At 37.2% G+C, this 20,320-nt stretch overlaps 1 protein-coding gene across 1 annotated transcript in view; it reads right to left on the bottom strand.

Annotated features, from left to right (window-relative positions):
- LOC140243574 (uncharacterized) overlaps positions 1-20,320 on the bottom strand; it is an 82,249-nt gene that overhangs the window by 32,262 nt on the left and 29,667 nt on the right. Inside the window, exons 5-23 of the mRNA XM_072323240.1 lie at positions 14,553-14,635; positions 13,707-13,770; positions 12,585-12,683; positions 11,507-11,572; positions 10,539-10,601; positions 9,321-9,508; positions 8,148-8,241; positions 7,696-7,798; positions 7,376-7,427; positions 6,793-6,904; positions 5,698-5,760; positions 4,646-4,735; positions 4,106-4,186; positions 3,439-3,489; positions 2,892-2,955; positions 1,786-1,921; positions 1,042-1,128; positions 648-732; positions 135-230 (exon numbers count right to left, since the gene is read on the bottom strand). Coding sequence (XP_072179341.1) covers positions 135-230; positions 648-732; positions 1,042-1,128; positions 1,786-1,921; positions 2,892-2,955; positions 3,439-3,489; positions 4,106-4,186; positions 4,646-4,735; positions 5,698-5,760; positions 6,793-6,904; positions 7,376-7,427; positions 7,696-7,798; positions 8,148-8,241; positions 9,321-9,508; positions 10,539-10,601; positions 11,507-11,572; positions 12,585-12,683; positions 13,707-13,770; positions 14,553-14,635 — 1,677 coding nt within the window. The remainder of the gene's footprint in view (positions 1-134; positions 231-647; positions 733-1,041; positions 1,129-1,785; positions 1,922-2,891; positions 2,956-3,438; positions 3,490-4,105; positions 4,187-4,645; positions 4,736-5,697; positions 5,761-6,792; positions 6,905-7,375; positions 7,428-7,695; positions 7,799-8,147; positions 8,242-9,320; positions 9,509-10,538; positions 10,602-11,506; positions 11,573-12,584; positions 12,684-13,706; positions 13,771-14,552; positions 14,636-20,320) is intronic.

Raw genomic sequence — 20,320 nt, 5'->3', positions numbered from 1 at the left:
CAGACAGACAGCTAAAAAGTGTGAAAAGGTTTAGATAAATGTAATGAATATGAAGAGTAATGGGTGGATGTGGTTCCGGCGATAGTTGTACAATGTAAAAGGTTCCTTGTTTATTACAGACTCAGTCAACCTACTCCGTTTCCTGAGCATGGTATCCCTTCCACAGATGTTGGGCACCTTGACACGGGATACACGTCGGAAATTTCAGTACAGCGTTGCCCCCAACACACCTTTCGATTTCAGGGTAAATGAAACAAAGGAGTGACATTGTTTATTAAACAATAATTTTATCGACGTGTCCTAGATTTTGATTTTTTTTTCTTCTAAAGTCTTTTAATTGATTTATCACTGTTTAAAATGACAAACCTCATTAACAACGAAGTTCAAATTCTTTCATAAATGCATTCGTGACGATGTGATACAGCTTGTTGAGATTTTCAAGCTTTCCATCCAGTGTGAAAAAAATATATGATCATGGCTTAATATATCTTCATTAAGAACAAAATAATTATCAAAGTAACGTTCTCTCGAACAGATAGCGCATGGCAAGTGGCAAAGCTGCAATAGAATTCTTATATTCTATTCCGGATGACAATAGATACCAGCAGAAAAATATTGTAATCATAATATTGATTCGTCGCATTTACCTTGCCGTCTCCACATCGCGAGCCGCTCGTGACGTCGCCAAGACCGCTGAAGTCCGAGTCGGCAAAGTTCGTGACCCAGAGCGAGCTGGCAGGGTAAAAAAGAAATAAAATAGGGGAAGGAAATAGGTTGGTCACGTGGGAGACCTTGTTTAAAATTAATATCACAGACGGTTTCAATTGAATGCATTGTATCAAAGACATTAAAAGATTTTGAAAAAAAAACAACAAGCATGTTAACGTTTCAGAATAGGTTCTGCAGGGAACACATGGGCTTTAAATGGCAACGGTATTTGCATTCTCCTTGTGTCATTAATCGCTAGTGAGGTTCTTGTGGCCCTTAACAAGTGTACACAAGTGTTTACCCTGAAGGGAAAAATATGGAATTTTTACTTACGAGCACGTTTGATTGCCGTTCGTTGCAAAGCCAACACCATTCAAACTCATTGCATTAATACACTTCAGAGCACCGCAAAAAACATCCCTGAAAGAGAAAACATATGAATTTTAACAAAGCAAGAACTGAGTGAAAACCAGGAAGTCTACTTTTTTTTAGTAATGGATAAAGTATGATTGACAGTGGCCTAGCGAAATACATTGTATATGAAAAAAAAAAATCACAAGCAATGATAAGTTGATAAAATGATAAAAAAAATTCAATGTTGCCGCATGACAATAAGGGTGTCTTTTTTGGAGGGGGTTCTAATGCCATGTTGCTTTTCTAAATCTCACCCTATAACTTTACCCATCATGCATAGAATTGAAACGGCGGAATTCCAGACAAAGACCACAATTGTGCAATCTGTCTAATCTTTATGTTTGGTACAACTTATTCCTTTTCCAGACGATGCGGATAAACGTTGATCATTGGTGAAATTTGCATCATCTTTTTGTTGTGACTATTATGTGCGGTGACAACATGGTTATGGTATGATTCTTGTGGAAAAATTAGACCTAATCCAGAAGGGAATGCCGATATTTTCTATTCATAAAGCCTAGGTGGATTCCTCTCTCAGCATTTCATGTTATCTCTTTTGGGGAGGGAAGCAAGACGAAGGAGCCTTTTTCTTATCAAAGATACGTCTTTGATGTTGTGATACTTTTTCGAGCATGCACAATGATGCTGGCAATCAGATCTTACTCAGCGGAGCATGGTTGATACACGACTTCATAATTGGTATTGTCAACTCGAGTGATAGTATCGACCCCGCATCGTCCATCAGGCTGTCTGCCCAGAGTGTTGCCTTGGTAACACGATTCAGTCGCTTCCACGGCGTCTGGTGGGAGAAAATATGCACAGGGTTGTAACACATACGAGTGTAACGCTAATATCCAAGATAAAAGACTTTATAGTGCTTTCAACACCCTTATAGAAAATACGGATTGTTTCGTTGTTTTAAAAAGATAAGGAAGAGGGAAAATATTGATATGTTGTAATCATGACTGTTATCTATCAGTGCACTTTTCAGTACTCATCTAGACTAATAATTATCATACACGATTTATGGTTTTATGTATTACTACTATTGATGAGTGTTTACATAAAATGTTGTTAAGTTTGATTGATTTTGTGAATCATGGTGAAGAAATGACCTTACACCTTGACTGAATGAAAGTATCATGAGATTTCATGCATGATTGAATGAATTAATGCAATGAAACACTGATTGAAAATATCTTTGATACTTTCCCCCAAGATTCTTTCCCAAGAGCATTGTAGATACTTCGTCTGGTGTTTGCCAAGCGTCCCATATTAACACTAACATAAACTCTTCAAGTGGTTTTTCACATTCATACCGCATGACTCGTATATCAACAACAATCATCAGTTGTATTCAAGATGAATCTTTTAAAGATTTATTCAAAACGCTGAGAGAATATTACCCTGCTTTACGTATCAACATTGAAAGAACATGCACAATAAGAATTATCAGCATTACCTCAATAATTTTAATACCAAATGCATTCGCGTGATTTAAAATAAGAGTTTCTATTTGAGGAGCTCTTTGAATTCCTTTGTCAATGTTTGTGTTGGTTACTGAATGGATGTTGACGAGGATGATGTAGTAGACACGTGTTTCCACAGCAAAGGCATAAATCCAGAGCTCTTGTTTTCTTAACGGTAAGTTGTAATACAAATTTTGAATAAGAGGATCGTTTCTTTCAATTGCAATCAACAGTTTAGTTTGGCTATTCATAGTAGAAAGAGGGCGTGGCTGAACCGTTTTGACAAACTCCAAGACTCACCTTCGCCCATCAGCATCTGGCATTGATTATTTAGCGTAGGGCACCGCCCAAGGAAGCAATAGCCCTGTTGACAGGATGTTAAAGATATATTTTCAAATCCTTCATTCAGATATTAGGCATGTACTATTAATATACTCTTGTCACTTGCCACAGAAATTATAATGAAAGCGATGATTCTATATGATTATAAAAAAAAATGGCAATAATGAATAATGATGATTAAGGGTGAGAAGGCGTATTACGGAAAACTATACCAATAAGTGCTATCATAATATGAAAGCCTGCATTATCGCAACTCGTGACCAATGGTAATATCAATTCATTTCGAAGACAATCCGTTATGAAATTCTGTACAATTACTGTTTATGTTGATTCCATTTATGTCTTTGGTAAAATGTATTCCAAAGACACGATAGCGAAACTATACGTTTAATCTACCCTTTGGAACACTAGTGTTGAAACGGACGACATTCCATTCACTTATTATTTGATATTGATAAGTTCTCAAAATCAGAGCTTATTACGTATAGCCCAGATGATAACTCACATTTCCGTTTGCACAGGATGTTCCATCATGAACATGGGTGTCCTCTGGACACTGTATACGAAATTAAGATGAAAAAACGATGATACAATCAGCACCCAATTCTAAACAATACAGTATAATGTGCACAGTCAAGGGAGCTATGCCATGATCCAATAACGAGGGGCAGAATTCCTTAAAGGGGGAAGGGGCTGACAAAGATGGTTTCTTTAGGAAAAAAAAAAAAGAATATAGGGGCGCACGCGTCCCCTTTCATATTTTCTTTTTATTTCTTTTGTTTTAACAACAACAACAAAAGAATAAAGGGGGTGCACTCGATGCGTCCCCTCTGGATCCGCCAGCGAATAACGACTGTAAATGATAACTACTCAGTCTCCTGCGACCCTGCTACAGAATACCTCAGAATGTGTGCTTGTAAGACTTAAGTGTTATACTGAATATGGGCTTTTCCGTACATCGATATTGTACAGAAATAACAGTAGCTGTCGTTTGTTTTTAAGGACTTGAGATACACCCTGCATGAGCTACGACTGACGAATCTATCTAAGATAAACGACACTGCTGTCATCAGTCAGTGGTGTTATTATGGTGCACGTACAAAAGGCTAGGATGGTATATTTTGTCAGTTTAGACCGATTTGAGATAATTAATTCAGAGGGATTCACCCTACCTGTCCCGATACACCGTCACACGCCTCGGCTACGTCGCATTCGCCCGCAGCACTCCGGCAGACTGTACCAGCACTGATCAACTGAATGGTCAAGAGAAGGGTTAAGATGTATATACGTTTTATACTTCACCAGTAAAATCACGATGCAGAGTAAACACAATCGTTATCTATTTCCATGATCTCGTATATCTTTTAACATTATACTTATTATATGTTTGTATCTTTCTCTCGCTCTCTCTCTCTCTCTCTCTCTGGTTCTGTTTAAAGTTGTACACATAATAGAGATAATGTACAGAAGAAACTGTATAGTGTTTTAATACAAAGAAACAAATAGAAAGATAAATATAACAGAATATATTAAATTCTTTGACAACTTGGCAGGTCTACATGTTTGTTTGCCGTTGTTTTGTTTTGTTTTTTTTGTTTTTTTTTTTTCACTTTTGAATAACTGATATCTACAATAACAGAAATTACACCACAGCCAAGAAGACATTGATGCGTGAATATCATTTCAAACTCGAATAATGACATCAACCTCACCTGGCAGTTCTCACAGCATTCTCCCTGGGCACATGTGCTGCCACTCGTAAATCGACAAGTTGCGGCATCACAGCATGGATCGGTGCATTCCTGTTTACATGAGAAAATAATGATGCCATCATTAACTTGAGCTGATACTGCTCCAGGTTGCCGATGATGACCATTATCACGAAAATCCAGGAATTAGCCATACAAGTTCTGGCGATAAAACAGGGTGGGACGTACTATATACTGATAGTTAATCTTTGTAGTGGGATAACGGTAATTGAACAGTGGTTTAAAGATCAAAACCTACAGAAAAGATTATTTGTAATTGGGAGGGGGGGGGCAGACATTATTTTGTTTTCGCGGAGCGGTTTTATCCCGCACTGCGCGGATAGTTCCGAAAGTCAAGCGAAATGTGCGGTTTTCTTGGCGCACTGGGCGTTGTCGGTCTCTATCAAGACGCCACCATTTTGTGACTGTTTTTCATTTTTTTAGAATCGCCAAAGTGATAGAACGACATTTCGTTACACTCTGCGAGATCTGATCTTTTCATTGATGTCTAAATAACCATATTTGAGCCTTCTCTTTGACTTTCTACTCTAATAGGTTGGATATTGGGATCAGATTAGTCCAGATTCTGGCCGATTTTTGTCGTTGCTTAGACCGCGATATCGCCACTAATCTGTCGTAGCAAACTTGATGAGTGTAGCTTACGCCCTCAACGCCAGCAATTACGTACTCGTACATAACGTGAATAATTCAGAAAACAGTCCAGGGAGTGGACTAGGATCAGATCTGCATCTGTTACAGTGCACTCTCTCCACCCACTGGTATGGAGCACATTTCAGTGAGGGCATCACTCAAGTCTCCTCCGAGACCGAATATTAACATCATTATAGAGCCCGATGCAGCTTTGCCTCGCAATCTATGAAAACTGCTCTTCATAACATTTGGAATGGCAAAGATGTTATTCCTATAATAGTGGTACTGCCATAGTGGTAATAATTATGATAATAGAGATTATGGTCATGATAATGATGTTGAGCATGATGGTAGTGATAACTTACGAAGGTTCTGCCACAGTCACATTCTTCGCCACTGTCAAGATGCCCATTACCACAGAATGGCCCCTGAAAGGTAGAGTGACATTAAAATATCAATTTCCATGATGAAATGTGCAGCATTCTTATTCCTAATTTGGATAAGGTACAAGCAGGATAACAAATGAGAACAATTTCCTTTACATACGAAAGGAGTACAGCTCTTATGAACTCAATGAAAGCAAAGTGATAATGCAACGTTTCTTGAAGCAGTTGTTTCTATTCCTCTTTGCTACCATCTGAGGAGGTAAACTTGCCATGGAGCGTTTTCAAAGAAACCCCAAGTACTCTTGTATGAGTAGCAGTAGCAGTAATAGTAGCAGTAGTTGTTGTAGTAGAGGTAATAGTAGAAGTAGCAGCAGTAGTTGTTGTTGTAGAGGTATAGTAGTACTATAGTTGTAGTACTATAGTACAGTAATATGTAGTAGTATCTAGTAGTAGTAGTAGTAGTAGTAGTAGTAATAGTAGTAGTAGTAGTAGTAGTAGTAGTAGTAGTAGTAGTAGTAGTAGTAGTAGTAGTAGTAGTAGTAGTAGTAGTAGTTGTTGTTGTTGTTGTTGTTGTTGTTGTTGTTGTTGTTGTTGTTGTTTTTTGTTGTTGTTGTTGTTGTGTTGTTGATGTTGTCATCGTTGTCGTCGACGTTGTTGAGAGTAAGCATTCCTTAAGCCTTTTTGTCCCAGGGACTTTAGACAGTGTGTATAACACTTTTGAGTTGCTATGCCAACTGGCGCTCAAAGCAGGTAGGTGGGGCGAAACAAGGTTTAAACAACCAAAGAACGCAAGGAGAGAAGCAAAAAAAAAAAAAAAAAAACAAACAACAAACAAAACCATATAATATATATATATATATATATATATATATATATATATATATATATATGTTGTCGGTCTGTCGTACGCACGTTCTCTTTGATATAGACATTGATCATGTTATAAAACTCAAAATAAAGCGCTGGATAATGATAATCATGTTTGCTATTGCTTGCTGCTGCTGCTGTTGCTGCTGTTGTTGTTGTTTTGTGTTGTTGTTGTTGTTGTTATTTTCTGTTTTTAAGGACACTCACAGCAATGACCTGATTGTCATAGAGACATGACAATCCCCCTTGCTCCAGGATCCGTTCGAACTCTTGAATACTGCACTGCGAGAAGACGGACGGGGGGTTGTCTAACCACGTGCTGCAGCAGAGAAATCAAGATTGGCGTGACATATTCTTTAATTGTGAAATATGAAATCAGTTACAATCAGTAATCTCGAGGTGATGGAGATGTCGAATCACCATTTGCAAAGTTTCAAAGCAAGATAAGAAGGAAAATGATTATCTTTGTCACTGGAAAGGTTGAAGAGAATGGAGGCCTTACACTGAACCATAGAAGTTGTTGTGATATAAAATAATCATACGATGATATATCATGCCCTAAAATAATGTTTCCTTGCTCTTGTCTTGTTGTTCGGCAAGTGATGTATAACTGGTATGACTTTATCAATTATATCATTAATAGCGGCTACTTTTATATCGCACTGGTTCATTCAATCTGAAACCTTTTTATCTAAAACAGCAAAAAGTAGAATTAATTTGCTATCACAATTATACAAAAAAAAACCAAATGGACCTTGCAGACCAATTTCCTTTTTAAACTACCACTCACTTCGTTTGTTCAGTCATTATGCACCGCCCATTGCTGCAAGAACAGTCAACACCTAAAAAGAGATCGAAGAGAAAAAGAAAGTGTTATAACGGGCCAACCCTATATATGCCCTACACAGTCACGAACCATGGAGGCATAAGATGGTAGTTTGTTATAGCAACACAATCTCCATCCTCTTGTCAAGAATGAAACGATAAACAGAAACTCTGAATATCTGCAAGTCATTGTCGTTACCCATGCACATAATTGTATGAATTGTACACATTAGATCTCCATAACAGATGCCTAATCAAAATGTTCAAAGTGCGAGTACAACATACCGTATCTCATTTCATAGTAATCCTCATTCAAGACACCGATGTTTCTAGCTATATTCCTGGCCATGGTGCCCGCTGATGCTAACACATCGTCAGTCCCTGGAAACTGTGAGATAAAACAGGCAAGACAATACATCAAACATTTATGACAAACTTTCTTTTTACAAAGAGAAGTTTATAATGTTTCATTGTAATATATAGTTGGAAAGTTTTTCATTGTATCAGGGGCAATGGCATAACTTAGCGATCACGGACATTCTTGACGTTACGGTAGACGAAAACAGTGAATGACGTCATGTGACGTAACGAAAATACAGAGTACTAAAATCTTCTGTAGGAAGGATAACTACTGTAATGCGACCAGTATTAATCCCAAAGGTAACTCTTTTCTCGACTTGAAGACCAGAAAAAGTAGAACAGGTGTATATGTCTAAAGAAAAGGGGGAGCTTAATACCTGAACGAAGCTCACTGCTCGCGGAGTGCATACCGTCCCCAGAGTAGCCGCGCCGAGATGGGTCTGAGTCTCGGCTACTTCCTGAGATATTCCTCTTTGGGGAAATAAAAAAGAAAGTTCGGTGAAAGAACCCAGATGAGGTTAAACGCAAACTTGCAAAATGTGCGCCAATATGTATTAACGGGATGGTTTAGTTTTTGGGTGAGATGGGGCTTCGGGTTTCCCACTTTTTGTGAGATAGTGAGAAACCTTTCATGAAATATGAAAGAGGATACAAGCGCGCGTGAGAGGGGTGGGGAGTGGGAAGGGGGGGTCGGCTGAGACACCGCAGTAATGGCGCTGCCCATGCCAAAAATACACATAGCGCGTCACAGAATCGGTCAATACCACCCCTTGAAGGTGACCTCTTTTTTGAACATCATTGAACGCAGAGAGATAATAAAACCACATGGGTAAAAGTTTGGGAAAAATTGGACAAGCCGTTCAAAAGCAGCGAACTGTTTAAACCTTGCTGTGCCAATAAGTCGAATGTGCACAAGTTCTACACACAAACCAATGTTTAGGAAATTAACATGGCACACAAAGGGTTAATAGAATCATCCATGTGCCGCTCTATCTAGATGGGAGTTTTAAAATGATTTATGACATCTCAAAAATGCAAAGATTTACTGATCGCATATAAAACGAGTTTCAAAAACATCAAATTTCTTTTGAAAGATGAAACATTCCCTCGACTTGGGATGGAAATATAAAGATGACAGCATTATTCCCATGTCTTCTGAAGAAGCCGAGTCAAGTAAGCTAATTGTTATTTGAATGTTGTAAACACACACACACACACAAAAAAAATGATATAATGATTTGTACTTCCGACTTATATTTCTCGTATGACTCGTACTTATGACTTGTACGTCTCACACATTAGTTAACAATATAATTTGTAAGTATACCTAATATATCTTATGAATTACCTTTCTTTGAAGGAAAAAAAAATATAATCGAATTGAATTGAATTATATTCCCTAACGAAATGTTGTACACCTTCTGTTTAATGTTTCTTAGTTTACTTACATTGCTATAGCTACAAACTTATATTCTAAGTTGTGTTTCTTTTGAGGATGTCTTTGCAGAAAAATAAAGACAGATAGAAAAAAAAAAGTGATTCAATCTTACATCACCATCATTGTGACGTCAGCACGCTCAGGATAAGGCGCATAGGGTGAATCCAGGGACGCGTTCACAACGTAGCGCTCCAGGTTGGCCAATATCTGGAAGCGGTTTCCGCTTGTATCAAACGGATCCTGGTCCGTGAAGATTTCAAGCCTGCGTGCCACCACGTGGATCTTAAGGGCGTCGAGGTACTGTACCGGAAGAAATGAGGTAATGTAAAAATGAACACAGTGATAATACAGATCAATAGAGACCTTCATACTGCGTTTTGAAACAATGAATTACTATAGTGGTAACAGATTGTCTTGGTTTGACAAAATACCTCCTTTTCATTGTGGAGTTCAGCACTTCTACAATATTCAACCTGCGCACCATCAAGGACTGTAACTCACTATCACCCAATATCGAGAACATGACGACAATGACACTTTCAAACTACCAGCAATCAACTTTATAAGGATTAACTGGGCAATGTTGCGCACTCCCCCTTCCTCCTCGTTTGGCTCCAGGCGGAACGTTTAGAAGTATTTCCAGGAAGACAAGAAGAAGAGTCTTGGCAAGGACAGTATTATTGAACGCGTCTCAAGTTGTAAAAGGTATCTCCATCACATTCACTCCAAAAAACTTTATTGCGGGGTAACACAACATATTGCGAGGGAAGTTCGAAATTCCATTGTACAATGTACATAAATCAACGTGAAAAATACTACATTTTATATATCTTATTGCATGTTTCTGTTTATGTATATCGCTAAATACAATTACTTATGTGTATCTATTTGTGTAATGTTATATTATCGTTTTAAATCACTGCACATGTTATTCTTTGTCTTTGTGCCTTTGAAATATTAATTCAATTTATAATTATTTGATTGAATGCGGAAATAAATCAAACCAAAAAAAAAAAAAAAAAAACGTCATCATGGGGGATCACTTTAAAGTAAAATAGATATTTTCCGCCTAGGTGCATATTAGGTTTATTGTGTTGTAACGAGCTGGTCAACTACTATTGATCAGTCCTTGGTATTGCTATCTCTGTCATGGCGGCCAATCATACAGCGTTCCGAGGGGGACCATTTAGCGATGGAGAGTAGCCTTTATTGAAAGAAAGCAACATTAGGCCCACATCCCACAATTCATTGAACAAAAACAACTAAAATCTATAATGTAGATATATTCAATCGTTGCATAGAGATGGAGAGGAAAACATTAAAAACTTACGTGATTTGTGAGAGACAAGAGTGTGTTCACATAATACATGACGGTCGACGCATCGCCAGCATACTAGAAATAGAGACATTTAAAAGAGAACCAAAAATGTACATTATCTTTTAAATTCATCGATGAATTTCGATGGGTGCACGTCACGAGACCGACACCCGTGAGTCATACAGCCCGCGAGTCATACCACGAGTCACACAACCCGCGAGTTATACAGCCCACGAGTCATACAGCTCACGAGTTCGACAGAGAGCAAACACGGCCCACAAGACCGACACATTAAGCCTCGTGTTGTAATGTCGAATTCGTGGCCTGTTTTACCTCGTGTCGAGCTCGTAGGCTATGTTACTCGTGGGTGTCGGTCTCATGGGATGACGTGGGTGTCGGTCTCGTGGGATGACCCCATATCAACGACCTGGTCATACAAGTGAGATTCAAGAAACTCTCCATATATTAAGAACTTTGAAAAATGCATAGTAGACTGTATACTTTATATGCAAATTTACGGAATTAGAGCTTTATTTGAAAATCCAAAATAAATTTGGTAAGTCTTATCTGTGATCTTCTTATCATTCAACACAGCATAAAGTTGAGGCAAAGAAGCGAAATTAACGATTGACTATTAACTAACAAGATGACTTCAAAGAGATCTAAGGCTGGTAAGAGAAATATGATTTTGTCATTATACGAAGGGAAATTTGAACAATATTTTGTTATTGTTGTTTTCTGCATCCCTATCGGCGGAGAGAAATCCAATAAATTTTAGCCCGTAATATCTTTGTCAGCTACAGATATTAGCTTACATAGAATTATTGGCAATTGATTATTCCAGTCAGGCGTATGACACATTGGACATTTGAATTTCTTGAATTATATCCGACTTGCTCATGTTTTAGTGAGGTTCGTATGAAGGTTTTATATTTGTTTTCATCAAAATGTCGTAAAGTTCCTCAAGAAGGGATTCTTACCAAACTTGCAGACGCGATGAAATCGGCAGCCACATATTTCGTTTCAGTCGTGACCTGTCTTCTTGTCTGGATGTGGCGAAAAAGAAACAGATCGTATCGACAAGGAGAATGATAAAGATCGTTGCTCAAATTATGAATGGATAGTCCCTCCCACCCCCTCCCCTCCACTCCCCCTCCCTCTCCCCCTCTTTCCGCTTCTCTATCTTCTCCTCTCATTTCCGCATGTGACCTGTCTAATCATGTCATACAGTGCGAATCTGATGTAATCATCAAGTTACAATTTCTGTTTCAAAATAATCGGAAGAACGTCGTATATCAATGTTCCCACATTCTATGCATCATGGGATTGGCATGTCACAGGGGCAGACTATAAAAACACCGCCACGTCCTCTAAATTTTAGAATACTCCGGTCTGATGGCTTCCGAGAAGTTTGATGAGATTTATTGACGATATTACTATTATCATTATTGTTGTTATTATTGTTATTATTATCATCATCATCATTGTCATTATCATCTTAGTTATCACACCAGTTCTGGGCATATTTTGTGAGGGGGGGGGGAAGTGGAGTCGATGAGAAGATTGATGTATGCTTGATAAATATGAGCTCCTAAAATACATTATAGAGTTACTGTTGTCTCTTCGATGTGATCTCAAACATGACAACAAAATAATACGCTATGTGTACTTCTAGGAATCGGAGATTACAGTGTAAAATCCAAATAGTTTGAAAACTTCGGAAAAATATATATGTTGGGTTCTTACAGTAAGAAAAGAAGAACAAGATTTTGTATTTGATATCGAGCCGCGTTTTTTTAAGTATCACTTACAGTTACAGGGCTAAAAAAAAATAACTGCTGAAGCAGGCACAATTACAGCTTGTGCTCTTGCTGAACAGCTTTAATGCAATAGCTTCTGTCGAGCAGGCATTCCTAACTAGCTTAATATTTACACTGCTTTCCGTTGACTTTGGAAGTCCCTATTCGATTTGACAGTTAGTGTAATTGTGCTGGCTACTCGACAAAGATAGCAATCATACAGTCATATGATAGCACTGGCTTTAGACATCCCCCTCACCCTTCTGTGAGCTGAAGTCTTGTCGGTGCTGTAGACATTTCGCCAATAGTCGTTCCCGTCTGGTCGACCGTGTTCTATCAGGACATGTGGCCGAGGTTCCTATTAAAGATCAAAATGTTGAACGGATCGAATTAGTCCAGAAAGAATAGGTCCAAGGTCTAATTTCATTGAAGACGTTGATAGCAATTCTAGAATAGCAACTTCTAGTAGCAACAGCCAATCAAGTCTTGTCCTTTAATATCACGAACCTTGCAACTGCAGCAGGATTTGCTGTATGATATAACAATTTGCTATAGCAATATGTGTATATATGTATATATATATATATATATATATATATATATATATATATATATGTATATATATATAATATATATATATATATATATATATATATATATATATATATATATATATATATATATATATATATATATATTAATGAGATAAATCGTAGAATACACTGATGATAGGGCAAGAACACTCATTTCGATCAGCCGGTATTCATCAAATGGGAGGTATATGGTGTTAAGACGAAACATATGACTGGTATTTTAGTACTGGTCGACAAATCGTCACCCTACGTGCTTCTTTCCAACTTTATTATGTTAAGTTGCAGCTCCTTGGTGACAAGTTGCACTTACATGTTACTCTATTATATTACACTTATTTAGAATCTTTTACGAATAGGATGTACAGTCCAAAATCTACCAACAAAGTTGAAAGTACATTATTACACAGAAACTGTCATATGTAAAATTAAGATACTGATCTCGAATCGGACGTAACTTTCCGTTACAAACACAAAATCTATATCTATCAAGAGCACAGTTGACCCTATCATAATACTGCGATATCTTATTTCCGAAACATGACCTTTCGAAGCCTCTCTCATGACCTGTCGAAGCCTCTTTGGTTGTTTGAAAAAATTATGTAGATTTCACAATCTTACATGGAATGGGTCAAGTTTGACAATTTGTAAACGACTATACTTTCTACATGCACATCATCATTGCTTCATTTTCAAGCATTTCCTCTTTTTCACAGGTTTGCAGTTTTCTATTTAAAAAGATTCTAAATTGCAAATGTTTCCGACGGAGGAATTATGGTCAATCGACTTACCTCGCTTTTATCATCATTGAGGGGCTGTATGGTCATCTGTCGACTGCGGTATATTATGACGCCTCTTTAAAGGATGAGAACAAGTGAGAATGGAAATGGAATGAACTGTTGCTCGTCCATAGAAATGTCAAGAGAGCTAATTATTATGATACCTTCTAAATGGTGAAACAATGCACTGTGGACTTTAACAAAATATCGTGGTGTAATCTGTGGGAATATAACAACGTGCGTTGTTGGATAGCAAAGCTCTCAGATCGTCTTTGGATATGTAGTGGAAGATTTTTCTCTCCTTTTGTTTTCAATTTATACAACTTTTACGACATAAACATGATAAAGAATTGTTCAACTACAGGAACAGTATATTCTCTGTCAGAGAAAAAAAAATGTTTGCAGAGTGCAGTGTTGGAAAAAAACCTTTCAGAACATCACTATTATTTAATAATCTATAGTATCAATAATAATGTTTATCGCTTTGAAGAAAAAGGCAAAATAAAAGAACTTCGTCATATAAGAAAGGGTAGATCATAAAGGCTAACAACGTCGATCAAAAAACTTAGTGATGAACACTCAGATATACATAATGCGCTGCACGGTAAAGTACAGAAGGAACTGGACCTTGTGTGATTCTGTGATCATCAAAAGATTAGTATTGATTATCACAGCAATCAAAATGTAAATCGCCTGACGCCTCGTTTGAAACATTATGATTATGTCGAAGAGTATAAAGTGATCGATCTTAGATAGATTTGGAAAGCTTGATTTGCTCTTTCGAGGTATGGATATTAAAGTTAAAATTTCTAGAATCTTTGGATTCTCTCGGAACCAAACGTTGCCTTATAAACATACCTGATTCCTTCACAGACGTCCACAGTGACAAATGAATTTGGAATTTCTTCGACGCTGCCTTTGTATGAACAGTCCGACCGAAGCTACGGATAGGAAGACGGTAACACGAATAGTGGAACATATGGACGTAAGTCAAATAAAAAAAAAAGAAAGAAAGAAAAATGAAATACAAATATTTAGAGAGAAATAAGAATGATTATCCATAGTAATCATTAGCATTCGTTACGTCGATTTTTTGCCTCTTTTCAATACCTTTCTTGACGTAATCCGACCATATTGGTTTTTGATAAGATATGCTTTTTCTCCCTTCAGCTGCTTGGTTCAGTATTTCTTTTTTAGAATCTTGAAATGACTGGAAATGAAATGACGTGACAATAGTTTTAATTCCTATCATCTAAGCAAGCTTGTGCATTTCATTAATGATAATATTAACCAAAAAAAATAAATCATGTCACCAACGTATCATGCATGAAAGATGTGAGCTATTCAATGACAAAATAGTACAGCGTACCATCACTTACTAAAGATTAAAGGCTCGAATTGGAATAGATAGGGAACAGGAAATATGCTGTACAAATGCTGCGACATCTGAAACCTAATTTTATTACTTGATTGGTCCAGTGAGTCACGATTTATTGGGAGGATTTTACGTGACTTTCATTTTTCTCTATCTAGGTTTGAATGCAGTCTGACAAAATATCAACAAATTTTCGTCACATTCTAGAGTAAATTTAAAAAGTTGATGAATACTTTGAAGTTTGTGACTGACCTCGTTATGTATAAGGTTGAGACCAATTTTTAATCTCCGTTAACCCTATAAAGCCCAAGGGGGGCACATTGTGCCCCCCCCCCTACCATATTTTCGTTTGCCACTCCTATACCCTTTACCCGATTTCAACCAAATTTTATGACTTTTCCTAAAATCTTATTGCGCACATTTTGATATATAATTTAGCTATGTCCGATATTGCTGGTTGCCATGGCAACCATAAACTGACAACCATGTTCGTCAGATTTTGCATGATTTTCTGTTCCAATTTCACTTAACAGTATAATAATGGATGAAATGGGGTTTTTCTTGGCTGTAATTTGCTGAAGAACCAAAGGGTGAAGGAATTATGGTTGTGAATTACCCTGAAATGGTTTTTTTATTATTTCCTTTATTTTCTATACGACATAGGCATTAAACAATAGAAATGATAAAAATAATTGAAAATACAGCATTTTCCAAAGATTACCCTTTTATTTTGTGTTATTTTCACATAAGCTGTGCCTGTAATATCATTTGTTTATCATATTATCAATCTGCAAACTCAAAATTACAATATTTTGGAAATATGAAATGCAATACCAATATATGTATTCATTCCAAGCAATACATTATAGGTTTTATATATTTCTTTATATTGTAATGAATAGCGCCCCCATGTGTTGACCTTGAGAAATGTCAACCATAACAAACAGTGAAGGCTGACTTGCTTTTCCTTTGTGGTAAATATGAAAATGATTGATATTAAAAAAAAAGATATATACTGGGGATAAAGAAATAAACAGAAAAAAACATGATTTTAGCGTATTTCCTATGTATTTCTTTATATTTTGGTAAACAGCGCCCTCAGTGGATGACCTTGAGAAATTTCAAATGTTGGGTCATGTAGAGTACGAGTTGCTCTACCCATGTGCCAAATATGACGGTCATACATCATATAATAAAGAAGTTATATAGGGGGGGCACAATGTGCCCCCCCTTGGGCCTGGCAGGGGTCAAAATAGCTTGGGCTTTATAGGGTTAACACATTTCCAATAAGCATTTATATCAAAGACTTACAAACAATGAGTAAGAACAATTCAATTAACCAACCAATCAACAAACAAAGAAACAGTTGCCACACACAAGTTTCATCCGGAGACAAATTTTGGGTGGGGAAAACTGTAAAGTATCAATAAGCTATCACTAACAAAGAAGATTTATTTCAACTCACTTCAGTTGGGATTGTGACGCCATGATCTTTGACGAAAATTGCTTGCGCACCATCTCTGCAAATGTGAAAGAGGTGTAAAATTTAATGTCTCTTGTTACAGAAAACCCATCAGCGACTGTTCAATTTCAAATTATAGTACAGGAGCGTTGAGATTCCGAAAATAGCAGAAAGAAATGAAGGGTCAAAATCCACCCGAATGAGCATTGCAAACATTTGATATGTTAACAAACATAAGATTATCAAATCGAACATGTCAAAAGCAATATCATAGTGTACTACAAGGTTCCATAATTCAACTCTTCTCAGTTTACTTTGTTTTGCTTATGAAACCTTATTCTCTGTTACAAAAGAAAGTGAATGTCTATGTTCTTTAAAAAGAAATGAAACAAAACTTTGAATTGAATTGAAAATTGAATTATATACACATAAAGACGCATGCAGTCACACATGATGTTACACAATGATTGCTGCAAAAAAAAAAACAATCGCGAATCATATATGCCTTATTGACAGACTTCTAAGAACTAGACTTATTACTTGATTGTTCCAGTGAGTAACGATTTATTGGGATGATTTTATGTCAATTTCATTTTCAACTGGACTGACGACCCTTTTTCCTCACACGGATTTCATTCTTTTCATTCCCTGGAATTTAATTTTTGTCATTCGAAGGGGGAAAGACAGACTAAATTCAAGCCTTTAAAACACATAAACACGCACAAAACACACACGCACAGACACACACAAACACACACAAACACACATACACACACATGCACACACACGCACACACACGCACACACACGCACACACACGCATACACGCACACACACACGCACACACACACACACACACACACACATACTCTTACTCTATGAAGCAAAACGGGAAGTCCATGCTGATTATTTCTCAATGTCCACTCTTCTTCAGCATGCATGTCCTCCCCTTTTGTGGTATCACAAATCTGTTCTATTGTGAAATGGTTTTACTCTAACAACGTTTACTTGTTGGTGCGTCGCGTCGCCACGGACATTAACTGCGCCTATCCGTTTCCTATACAATGGGGAGGGGGAAATAGAATGTGCAGAATAAGGCCATCCAACGCCCTTGACATGCTTGACGCCATGAATAACAGTTCACAGCTTACACCTCTACCAGTCCTTCTCCCTCTACACACACAGGTACATCCTTCTTTCATATCTCTTCCACACAATGCACCGTACGGGAGGAGACAAACATATATACTAGGCTTTAATAGAGGTCATTTTCGGCGGACATAATTGCTTTCCCATTACCTAAAATACGGAATTGCCAAACTCGATTACAACAGAAGCCTAACTATCCTTAAACAACACATCCGGACAAATCAGAACACTCCGGTCGCTATGATCCAAAAATTAACAAGAAAAAAAAAGAGAGATAAAAAAACAAACAAACAAACAAACTGATCACGTGATGTGAAAGTAATATAGGTCGGTGGCTAAGACAAAAGATAATGGGTAGTAGGGATATTTAGAATAAAACGCAAAAGGATAAACAACTGATTTGGTAAGTTCATCTTTAATGATTGTCACCGAATTCCATGTGATACGGCATTGCTAAAAACGCCAGGAGCTCTATTGTGAGAGGATGTTTGGAAATAATACACACACACACACACACACACATACACGCACACAAATGATTTTGTTCAGAGTTTGGTAGAGTGCCAATTGCCTTTGAAAGTTCTGAAAACAAAACAGACAAACGTTGCGACATGCATCAATTCAAAGACATTTCTTGTTCTTCGCTTGGCACAGTTTACTCCAAATATGTCCCGAGACTTCTTATTGTAACGGGGCAAAGTCCTTCCGTCGTGTCTTCAAAATATTTCCCATGATAGAAATAGTGTGGAAAATGTAATAGAGCATACCTGTTTGGTTCCAGATCCAATGTGAACTTGTGATTCCAGGCTTCAAGAGAAATAATCACGCCAGATTTCGAACCGGTGCCCTATATGGGGAGTGAATAAGAAGGCGCAAAAGTTTTGCTGAGAACTCCCAAAGACGATATAAAATTCCTTACGTAGAAGAGTGATTGTCAAAACGGTGAATACTATAGTTTTGATAGAACATCACGTCACATTCGTAATAAACCTGTCCGTCAAGTGTCTATAGTCAATGAGTGTTTATAGCAGTGAGCAATAGTGTATGTTGATAATTTTTCCTTCATTCTATTCCTTTATTCTATGAGTGTCACCTATTTTACGTTATTTAGGTAGTATTATACTATAGGAATATCCACAAACATGCTTTGATTTATGAAGTAATTAAGTACATTAATTGAAGGAAAATTTCACTTTCATATAGGTGTGAACTGAGAGAATGAAGCAATACCAGTAGAACACTTGAGTAAAAGTTTGAGGAAAATCGGACAATGCGTTCAATATATAACTATGAGTCTATGATTTTTTTAAGTTTCAGTGCAGCCATCGGCGGATGAGAAGACTATCAACACCTTTTGATGTCATGTGTTTAGGACGGTATTAGGAAAATATGAAGAAAATTCAACATACTTTCTCTTTCCTCACATAATAAAAGAGCAATTTTATTTAATTGCCTCTTTCAGAATGCAGGGGGAATGACCCTTAACAAACATCAGTAACAAGTTGAGGGAATTTGAACTTTTTTTTTTTCAAAACATTCAATTTTGTGGAATTCTTCTCATATCTTTCTTACACCAATTCTACATTCATGTGACATCATGAACTGTTGTAGTCTTTTCATCCAGCAGTGACTGCACAAAAAAACTTTTGAAAATTCATAACTTTTGAACAGATTTTCTGATTTTCCTCAAACTTTCACAGATGTCGTCAACTGACATTGCTGCATTCACTCAATCTACATGAATATTCATGAACTTGTCCTTTAAGATGTATTTGCATCTAAAGTAATGTTAAAACGCATCCTTCGGCAAGAAGAATTTTCCAATTTCGGGCAGTCGTGCAAATAATCAATATCTGAGCCTCTTTTATATTTACAATGTCTTATCATGTGAAGGCAAAACATGGAAGGCCTTTGTCACGTTTGTTCTTGTCTTGTCTGATCCGCCGCCATGTCTCCTCTAATGATCTTCCTGCGGTACTTTGTCAATCACACTGGACAAGTGCTGGAATCATACAATTTCATTCAGCCAGATGCATATCTCCTGAGGGTGTTCCTCAAACATTACAATGCGAAGCAGTGTATAGTAGTCAGCGGGGGATTTGAGAGGATTCCTGAACCTAAATTACTCTTTATATGAATGAAATGTATTGTTCCGATTGCTTTGATGATAGCATGCTATGGACTACATCACAGAGGTGAAAGGTGATCTTCTTGGCACCACCCCCCCCCCCCCCATCTTTCATGTTCTTTTTCCCCCTGAATAGTACAAGTGAATGAACTACATAGTCATAATAGTGTTAAGCCACGCGGACTTGGATGCCCGGCGAAAAGGTAAATTCAGATATGATTTTCATGCAAGTTTCATTATTCTCCTAATTCCACATCACATCTTTCCCACATTTCACAGGCAACATGACAGAAATTGAAATATACAAGTTTCGAAGATGGCGAAAGAGATATAAACAAGTGAAACATTCTACAGGTAGGATTAAAGTCCAGCTTTATTCAGCCAGATTGCAGTTTGAAGATTCATCACAGATAATGGAATGGAGTTTTTGAGCATAACAAACCAAAAGGAGGAATAAACTTAATACATTGAGTGTAGTTTCAGCATGAGTTAACGACTTCAGACCTCTATTCC

The sequence above is a fragment of the Diadema setosum genome, chromosome 20, assembly GCF_964275005.1.
Source record: "Diadema setosum chromosome 20, eeDiaSeto1, whole genome shotgun sequence".
Classification (NCBI taxonomy): Eukaryota; Metazoa; Echinodermata; class Echinoidea; order Diadematoida; family Diadematidae; genus Diadema; species Diadema setosum.
The sequence above is the reverse complement of the archived record's forward strand: the minus strand, read 5'-3'. Positions and strand labels throughout refer to the sequence as shown.